General features: G+C 38.1%; 1 protein-coding gene across 1 annotated transcript; it reads right to left on the bottom strand.

Annotated features, from left to right (window-relative positions):
- Positions 1-1,587: 1,587 nt before the first annotated feature.
- On the bottom strand, positions 1,588-10,792 carry DLK1 (delta like non-canonical Notch ligand 1; the record flags this gene model as incomplete). The annotated part of the gene is given in 5 exon segments (NM_001303184.1): positions 1,588-2,329; positions 4,515-4,656; positions 9,323-9,453; positions 9,893-9,956; positions 10,740-10,792. Coding segments are annotated over 5 exon segments (1,132 nt in total), but the record flags the coding sequence as incomplete, so codon positions are not given.

Here is a 10,792-nt window from a genome sequence, read left to right as displayed (position 1 = left end):
GGAGTACAGGTCTAAGGTCCATACAGGAGACAAATCTGGAAACAAACCTGGATAAAATCTACAGGTGCAGGGTGTTGATCTAATGGATCATCTGAGGTCCAACTAGAACGTGTAGATAGAAAACAGCATCTCTACATCATAGCTCAAATCAGGACTGATAACCTTGGGCTGAGTTGGAATAGGACTTAGATGAGTGGGGGCCCAGGTAAGACTAATCAGGGATGCTAAGATGTATTAGCTCCCTCAAGCCCCTGAAAATACTGTGATTTTTATCAGCCTTTATCCAGGTGATGTTTGAGTCTTTTCAAATCTTGTCTGCTCTTTGAAATATGGCAGAGAAAATACAGGCCTGAAAAACTTAAAATAGTGCCCTTTTACATAGTATCATAGAATGACTAGGTTGGAAGGGACTTTAAAACCCACTCAGTTCCCACCCCCAGCTATGAGCTGGTTGCTCTTTTCAGATGGGATGGCCCAGGGCCCTACCATGGGCACCTCCAGGGATGGGGCACCCACAGCTCTCTGGGCAGCAGTGCCAGGGTCTCACTGCCCTTTGAATTAAGAATTTTTACCTAACGTCTAACTCAAATCTGCCCTTTTATTTTAAAACCATTCCTCCTCATCCTGTCACTATCAGACCATGAAAAAGTTGGCCTTAGTCTTGTTTTCAGGTGATTTCAGCTTTCTCATATGATATGCTCTACCCTTTTCATTTCTCCTCATAATATGAGCATGAATAATATTTAGCAGACTTCCTTGAGAAGTAATTATGGAAAAGTCAGAATCACATCCTTTGCATCTTGACCAGGTCTCTATACAGAAGATTTGACCAGATATGTTAAATGCCTTTTTAGTATTCTGGTAGATACACAATATACTGAAGCAGCATCTGAACTGACAGAGGCCTGTAACCTGAAATTATAAACACACAGATTCCAAACAGAGAGTAACAAATTTTAGAAGTATGCATAATCAGCAAAACTAACTGGATAGGTTATTGGATATAGGATATATTGGACATAGGACATGGAGACATTATTGTGAGTTTGCTCCTGCTGATACCAATTGCTAACATTTTTATCACAGATAGAAGAAGAATTAGGCAGGGACATTTATGATGAATTGGTTGAAATATAACATTTACAAATCAAAAATTGAACGAGTATAGCCCTTATCTGTTGTTTATTAAAAAAAAAAACAACAAATCAAAACAACAAAAAACACATCACTGAGTAATTTACAGGTACCGTATTTATCAAATAAACTCTGCACAAGTCAAGAAAGCTGCAGAACACTTCCAGTGGTAAATTACCTTTTATTTTACAAAAAATAGCTGCCTTGAAAGTAAATCATGTTAACGTTCACTGCTCTTTAGTTCTTTTTTTTTTTCTTTCTTTTTTTTTAGATTTACTTTGGGGAATGAAAAATCCTTTGCAATACAGATATGTTTCATTTGTCTTCATTACCATCCAGCACAAGCTACAGAAAATGTACCCACAGATCCTGAGGCCAACCACAGGTAATAAGTTCAGTTTATTTTACATATAGTTATGAAATGTTTCAATTTGGTACCAAGCTTTCCAGGGCCTAGATGGCAGTGTAGTTCTTGGTGTAATTCGTCAATTTGATTTTCTCTGGGAAGATAATATTAACAGAAAGGTTTTCCCCATCACTAGACTTCAGAAGAAAGTTCTTTTTCTTGCGCAGGAGATGACTATATTTGGCATTAGCCAACCACATTTCACATTTTGAAAAAAAAACAATCCCAGTTGTACCCAAAACTACAAGACACGTAAGTAATCCCAGTACAACAAAACATATCACTTGGCTTTTACTGAGCAAGGGATCTGCATTTTGGATTGTTTCTTTCACTGTTATTTTCAGGATTTCATGTTCTTGATGCACTGATCTGTGATGAGATTTTGGGGGAAGCCTGTAATTCTGCATGTTCTTTGTGCCAATATTCACTGCAGAAAGGCTTGTGTTTTTGCTGGTATGTTTGCAGGTGGCACCAACAAATTCTGGCTTACAGATGCATTTGAATCCTCCCTGTAGGTGCTCTTTGCATGTTCCTCCATTCTCACATGGGTCACTTGCACAGAATGTGACACGGCTGCTACAGAGTTTTCCTGTATAGCCATGGGGACATAAACAGCTGAAACCTGCACCAATATCTGTACACGTTCCTCCATTTTCACATGGGTTGGATTCACAGTCATCCCTATCTATTTCACAGAAGTTGCCAGCAAAACCAGAAGGGCACAGACAGGAAGCATGAGGTGCAAAACCATTGTCATCAATGCATGTTCCTCCATTCTGGCAGGGAGAGCTGGAAGAGAGAACAAACACATACATATACGGAACTCAATCAAATTCTAAAGAAAGAAGCTATTAGGAAATACTTTGTGTAATAAGAGAAGCTGGTTTTCTTCACAAGAGCCTAATGTAAATCCACTGAAGTCAATGAAGTTGAATCAAGAACGAGTTATTAAACAGCTCTGTCAATGTAGGTTGCAATTCTTCTTCTTACCCCTCAGGCAGAATTAATACAACACTATATAAATCCAAACTGAAGAGTTGTGAATGGATTTTAATTTATTCCAAACATTTATCCAAATTAAGCTTCCCAATGTTTTCATAAGCTTAGAGCTATTTAGCTGAGTAACTATCTAGACAAGACTGAACAAACAGACTAGCAGAAAGGCTTTCTTTTCCACCTGATTGTTCATAACATAATCTGTGCATTGTATTGGCAAAGCAAAACACTTTCATGGCAGCACAGTGATTGTTTTTATTCTGCTTCTATTGTGCTCCCTGCAAACAAAAAAAAACTAGAGGTGAATAGATACACTTTCCTGCAAACAGCTGTTGAGACAAAATTTTTGAAAAGGTAACACAAACTATAATAAAAAATGAGATGGTTTCAGCAGTAGCAAAGGAAGCTGTCATGTGAGAATAGGGGCAGAGGAAACCAAGCATTTCTTCAAACTCTTTCAGAACTTAATTATTAATAGCCTGGTACTATTTTTTAAATGGTATAAATTCTTTGAAATAATCTTTTTTTTTTCTTTTTGCAATGCAACTGTGCCTTACCAAGCATAAGGCCAAAAAGACAGAGACACCTACTGACAAAAAAGCACAAATGTTATCAATTCAGTGGAGTTGTTGAAAGTAGATGTGGTGCTTTAACCCATCCTGTTGGCAGAAAAGGGGCCCGGGGTTTGCAAATAAATCTCAAAATTATTTTTATGGCAGTGATGAACAGTATATGAACAAAGCTTTTAAAACTTACCTTCTAAAAATGGATTTCAGGCATGAAAAACACAACATAACTTGACAAAGACTACAACAAGCCTATTTGACAACAGTCAGTTGACTATTGACTATTTAGTACTTAAGTATTGACAAGCAGTACTTCAGTGTTACCTTGCAAATGGAAAGCCCTGCAGGTACCAAACCACTGCAGCTTCATGAACACTGAGATTTCACATATGTAGTAGTTGGTAGCAATATCCCACCATGGATTCCATAGTGGGGACACAGTTCTTTAAGAGCCTGAGTGAGGTGACTTGCAAAGGGAAAATAAGCTCCTTTTTACAAATGGCCCCAGTCATTGGTGGGATAAGGGTGAGCTTCTCAAATGTCCAGTTGTTGCTCTGGGATCACACTGAGTACCCTCAGCACCTTTGGCCTTACTGAAGATTGAAACCCTTGGTGGCCATTAGGTGACTACTGCAGTAGAGAAGTCATGTCTGTTTTTTTTTTTTTTAATACTTTCACATAAAACAAACAACTCTGTGCTCTCATTGTCCTTCACTGCAGCTGTTGGCTGCAAAAAGTGCTACTGAGAGAACAAATTGGAAATTTGGAAGCTGAATTAGGGAAGGAGTTGTCCCTGGACTTTGCCAACTGGAAAAGCCTATAACAATATGAGGATAGTGCAATCAAGGAAATTAGCCATAGTCACTAGCCACTGTGTGTGTTTTAAGGAAATTATGGAAGCTGGAGCTGCACAGTCCTTGAGTAACTGAATGGTTATGGTCGGCCTTGAAGAGCCTAGCACCCTCTCTTGGCTTTACAGATCTCATGGAAAATCAAAGAAACTTGGATATAGCAGTATGAAGAAGATTGAAACCTCACATGCAGATCAGATTGAAGGAAATGCAGGGGATTTCTAGGAAGATGGGAAGAAATTACTGGAGAATGCAAATGTAAAATGATTTTTTCTGATTTTTCATGTGAAATAATTTTTTATACTTTTTCAGAAGTAGAAAATATAAAAAGTGTTTAGAAAATGCATGCAACATTTGAAAATCTATTCTTCATTTATTACTGAGCTTCATTTACCTAACATTAAATATGTTTAAGTGAATACTTTATTAATCCTTGAATAGATTTACAGTCCTAGTAGAATAATTATATACTTTAGCATAGAGATGTTGCATCTTAGCAAAGAAATCTGAAGAATGGTCAGGAGTATAGGTTTTAAATTCACATCAGAAACCATTATTTACCCATTAATAATACAAGGTCCTTTCCTGAGATGGCAGTTTTTTCCTGTAAATCCCTGGGCACACAGACAAATATATCCTCCATCACCAGTCTCTATGCATGTTGAGTTATTGGTGCAGGGCTTTGCAGAGCATGGCTGAATATCTGTTTAAAAAAACAATTAAAACATTTTTTAAAAATTTATTAACACTGTTCAATGAAATGAATGCTAAATAGTCAGCAGAAGAGCAAGGCAGGGCTCAATTAAACTTAGGAGGAAAGTTCAATTAAACTCAGGAGAAAGAATCAGCAAATAGTAAACAGTGCTTTAAATAAAACGTAGCTTCAATGGCCATTCATCCTACATTTTACAAGTCCTGATTTATTCCTCCCTCTTAACATGAAGTACAGATTGTTCAATTATTGCAAGCACTTTGAGCTCATTTCTTTTCCTAGGTGTTACTTTTGAAATGAATTTGGACTGTTCCAGTACGTAAATAACTAATAATATCAATAAAATATTAGTAGGTAAGAAAGAAGTTCTAAGTAGCTTAGTCATCCTTTCCCAGTCTTGGCATCTCCATGAGCAGAATTCTGTTAAAGAAAATAAGAATCAGGAATTCCTCATGCTCTCTAACCAAAAGTCTATCATTTTGTGTTTGTGAACAAACATTTCATAATAACAGAGATTGGCAGGTTATAAAGACTCAAGATTTCATCATCTGTCTGGGTCACATCTAACCCTTACAGAGCTGCACCAGAAGAGAGAGCTATCTGACATGTTTTGACCAAAAGTTACACATCTCTTTTTTTCTTTAGAGTTTTCCTGCTAACGGATTTCCCAATTGAACTACTACCAATTTTTACAAATAACTAAAATTAAATATACAAACAAGTACAGATTTAGCCATCTAATGGAGCAGATGCAGTGAAGAGTTGGCTGCAAGGCATCTGACACCTCACATATTCATCTCCATACATATACTAAGAATCACTGAATGATAAAGGTTGGAAAAGATCAGCTAGTCTAACCATTAGCCCATTCCCTCCACACCCTCTAAATCACATCCCTCGGTGCCACATCTCCATGGTTCTGGAACACCTCCAGGGATGGCGACTCTACCACTTCCCTGGGCAGCCTGTGCCATTGCATCATCACTCTTTCAGAGAATAAATTTTCCTAATATAGAAAATAAAAAGGATTTAAGGGCATTTATATTCCACTTCCCACAACATAACGTGAAAGCTAGTTGATATCATGAGGTACTGCTAAATTTTAACCACAGCAAAACACTTCAATAGCCTTAGCTTTTAAATATAATCTTCCCTGGATAAAAAGCTCTATTTTCTAATGTGTTTGCCTGTTCTTATTACAAGAAAAGCACTTTGCACGTGCTTTAAGATCCAATTTTCACAAGGACTTGAATAAACTTGAATGCTTTTTGGAATGGTGTTGTTTGCCACCTATTTTGGCAGGCTTTAAAGGCAGCTAAAAAAATATGAACTCTGATGCATGAGCGAGGAAACTCTGAAATGTGTATGTGGATAGGCATATGTATTAATAGGTATATACATATATGAATATGTACATTACTACAAGTAATTTACGTAAGGAATTTAAAAGCTTAGAGTATCATATCCTTTTAAAATGTAAGCACACAGATAAAGCAAATACTCCATATTCTCTATTCTCTTTAGTTTTCCTCTCAGAAGACCAAAATCCAAATAATTTAATTGCTTCAAGTGGTAGCTGAGTCTCAGATGAAAATTGAAAAAAAGATTGTACATTTACACATGTATTATGAATAGCTGCAATCACATTACCAATAAATTAATTAACCCTTTTGTAAAACCAAGCAGTCATGCTGTAGTGCATGAAGTGATCATTCAGTGTTTTTCTCAGGAAAGCATCACAGTGACTGGATATCGGGTTAGAAAAGGTTCAGCACCAGAGGGCAGTGGGCATGGAACAGGATCTGCTGGGGTAGCGGTCACAGCCCTGAGCTGCTGGAGTTGAAGAAACGTTTGGATAACATTCTCAGACTGAGGCTTTGCTTTTTGGGTGGCCCTGTGTGCAGCCAGAAGTTGGACTGGATGATCACTGTGGGTCCCTTCCAATTTGGTATATTTTGTGATTCTATGGTTCACAGCACAGCAGAATTTGTCTCTTGCATGTCTACCATAGGTATTAGCAAAGAGGTAAGTTAGCAGTATTAACACTTAGACCTGCTCACAGATTTTTTTCCTTAAGTGACATGCCTAGGCATGTGACTGTAATAATAGTCATAAATGACACCAAAAATACCGGCCTACATGTTTACAGTGAGCCCAATCTATAATCTGCATGCCTGAGAATTATAAGGTAGGTCATTCTTTATCTGAAATGAGAACCAGGTGGCCAGCCCATGCTGAATATAAAAACACTTGATGACCCAAAACTGCTCCAGAAAGGAACTTTCATGATCCATACTAAGATTATACACTAAATTTCCTAGAAAACAGAGAACACCATCATTCAAAAAATATCTTATTTTCTCTTGCGTTTAGCAAGCAAATAAGCTGCTAAGACTACATCTATATTTTACAGATATTTTTCAGGTGTTAACAGTGGCCAAATGAATTTGTGGGTTTTGCCATCTCTCTGTTGACAATTGCTCACAGCTGGCAACAATGAAACAGTGGTTTTGCCAAAAATTCCCTGGCAAATATGACACTTTCTATAGCAGCAAAAAGGAAGAATGCCAAGGGAATGACAAAGCTGTGTTACTCAGTCCTCTGTGAGTCTCCCCAGATACAGTACAAATGGAGCTTTTTAACAAGGCTTATCTCATTACACACCTGAAGCTAAAATTTGCTGCCACTGGCTAAAGCATGTCAACTAAAATCATTTGCATGTGAAAATGTAACAGTTGTGGCCTCTGGATATCACATCATAAATTCAGTATTGAAAGAGTCAAGGAGTGTGGCTTTTTATGTAAGAAATTGAATGTGTTTGTATTATGACAACTAAAAAAAACAGTTATATGTATTTGTCAATGATCCCCACATAAATGGGAACATTCGTTTTGTTCTTTTTCCTAACCTTATCAAGCATCATTTAGTGGTACTTGTTAATAAGTTATAACGGTCTGTAATGACTTTATACATTCAGGAAACCAATACCATTTTGGCAGAGGGTGTTAGAGGTTAAACAATTAACCTAATTTGAGGATACAGTGCATTCATGGATCAGTAGAATAATTTCTAACAGCCTTCCAGTGGCAGGAAAGAGACTGGGTCTTTTGTTGCAAAAGAATGCATTTAGAGTAAGTCCACTGAGATGGACCTACTCCGTGAATCCATTGAGATGAAAGACTTTCAATGTAATATAACCATCTTTTCATCTGCAGGGACATTCCATTTTGGCTGAGTATTCTTGGCACGTCTTCATTGGGATCTAAATTCAAATTGGCAAAGAACATTGGAGATAACTCTGAGTGTTGAGAGAAGTAATACTTTCTGGACTTAAATAAAGGATATCCATTTTATATTGAAGAATGATCACAATTAATGCTCATTAAAATATTATTTTTCCACAAATATATGGTTACAATTCCCAAAGATTTATTTTCCATCATAAATACCAACTCAAAAAGGTTGCAAAACTCAGAACTGTGATGATATTTAAGTGCCAAGATATTCAGCTAGACCCTTAATGTGGTTCTTTGAAGTGTGTCCAACTTGAAAACATAACCTTTACTTGCAGAAATCTTTAGTTTTGTAGCTCCATGTCACTGCAAGTATGTGATCAACCAGAAATCTTCTTCTAGTCATCCTGAAAATTTTATCCAGTTCAAATTGCATCATCATTAACTACTGTTTTGGGCATTCATTGACAGCCATGCTCTATAAATTGTAAGCTGTGTAACAATGAAAGCCCAAAATAGAAGCAAAAAGAACAAGGCCTTGGACACTTGTCTTCTTCAGATGTATCTCTGCAGGCTGAACTGGTGCATGGTCCTGGATGCTCATGCGGTTTCTGCACCCTCACATCTCTTGGCTGAACACTCATTTGCCTACATCAGCCAACATAAACTAGCTCAGCAAAAGCCAGCTCCTCAAATTGCTGATGCTATCTGGCACATTCTGACAGGAAAGGGGTGAGTGAGCGCGCTCTGCTTATCCCTCAGATCTGGGAGGAAGGCAGCATTTTGCCTGGTCAGACCTTTCTCTGACTTATACCAATGCTATTCCATTGAGCTATCACAGGATTAAGGAACAAAGAATTATAACATTTTCTTTTTCAATAAGTATTCATATTAAGCTCTTATTTTCCCATACAAAAATTTACATATATATATTTATATATATATATATGTAGTGTGTCATATAAATATTTCAAATTAACTAATATATACAAAAAGATGTGTTTTCATCATAAAGATTAATGTGACAATGATGAATAGTTGTTTGTTAGCATTATTCATAATTATCAATATTTAAAGTAGAATGAGGAGTGTACGCTCACTCACACATATACCCAAATACTGAACACACTGAATGTTTTGGAAGAGACCTCAAAGCCCACCCAGTACCAACCCCTTAGTGTGGACTGTCTGCCCCCCACCAGCTGCCCATCCAACCCAGCCTTGTGCACCTCCAAGGATGGGGCACCCACAGCTCTCTGGGCACCAGTGCCAGAGCTTCTTATGTGCCACTGCCCAGAATCTCCTTATTGTCTTGCTCTAGCATTCTTTTAAAATTAGTTATCCATAAGATCTTTTGTATGTCTCCATCACCAGATGGGGCTGTTTCACCTCATTTGCTCAAGGAAAAGAAAGGATGTGCAAACCTATGTCACAGAGGCTGCCAACCCAGCCCTCCTCGCAGATGCACTGCCAGGGTTTGACACAGCTGCCATGCAAGCACCCAGGGAAAGGGACACACTGATTGCAGAGAGCACCCTGCCAACCAGGCAGACACCTGAAAGAGATAGGAAACAATACACAAGCATGGTTTATTTTTAATAAACATAATTACATGGATGTTCTTCTTTTCAGAGTGCAATAAATAAACTTTTGGATTCAAAATTGGACCGTGCAGTGTATCCGATCAAAAAGATAGCATTGATACTTCCAGGATACTAGAAGTATTTATGAAAAAACAAACAAACAAAAAACTGGTTCATGCAATGACAATAAATAAATGGTAATCAGCTTTTCATACTGGGATAATTAGGTTAAAGAGACATCTAGATATACCTCTGTTCTATCACTCCAGTTATGGTATGGTAATAGAATGCTGCCTCATTACTGTATCATATTTGCAGAGAATACACTGTTTCAGCTTCTATTTTAAAGAACAATGAATTATTGAGAAGGTCTGTTTCTGAGCTAAGGCTCTGGCTGACAGATCTTTTTACCTGCATTCACTGGGAAATTCACAAAACCCGTTCACTGGGTGGCAGCCAGCTTTACAGCTCACACCTAAAAGAAGAAATTTTAATACCAAAATAGAAAAATCAGCACTTAGGGTAAAAAAAAAAAAACAAAAAAAAGTGTCCTATATACATTACTGATGTTTTAAAAGAAATCAGACTGCAGAGTGAGAAAAAGCAACTCAAGACTGCATAGTAGTATTCTGATTTCTGTCAAATATGTGTTTCCGCAGTGTAAAGGTTTTAAATGAACCTGGGGCACGTTACAGGGTGTTTCTATCAGGTAGGAGAACTATAAGGTAGGAGAATTGACATAAAGAATTGACTGGAAAAGAACACAGAATAAAACACAATAGCAAAGTGTGTGTGCTCTCAACTACTTTAAAAGGGAAATTTCAGAACAGACACACATATGCCACTACACAACACCCGACTACAGCTGCATTATTTCAGAACTACTTGAAACGCAGTAATGCCTTTTATCTGGAAAAAAATATATATATCTATTTAAAACTACTTACAAGCTCATTTCCACCTTATTTCTGAAAACAACAACATCAAAAGATTAAATCTCGGAAGAGTAACTCAAGTTTATTACAACGATATCTCAGCTACTTTTCTCCCTCCCTCAGCCATCTGCATCGAGAAGCATTAAGCCACACCACGAAGCAGCACCGCTAACCGCTGCCCGGCAGGCGAATGGCACGAGGAGCGCCTCGCACGGCGCATCGCCGCGCCTCTGGCCGGAGCTATCGCTGGGGAAGGCAGAGCTCTCCGCCCGGCCTCGGCCAACTCCTCCAACTTTCCCAAGTCGCTCCCGCAGAGGGGTTACCTGGGGCGGCGGGGAGGACGAGGGGCAGCAGGCAGCAGCAGCAGCAGCAGCAG

The sequence above is a fragment of the Meleagris gallopavo genome, chromosome 5 (genome assembly GCF_000146605.3).
Source record: "Meleagris gallopavo isolate NT-WF06-2002-E0010 breed Aviagen turkey brand Nicholas breeding stock chromosome 5, Turkey_5.1, whole genome shotgun sequence".
Taxonomy (NCBI): domain Eukaryota; kingdom Metazoa; phylum Chordata; class Aves; order Galliformes; family Phasianidae; genus Meleagris; species Meleagris gallopavo.
The sequence above is the reverse complement of the archived record's forward strand: the minus strand, read 5'-3'. Positions and strand labels throughout refer to the sequence as shown.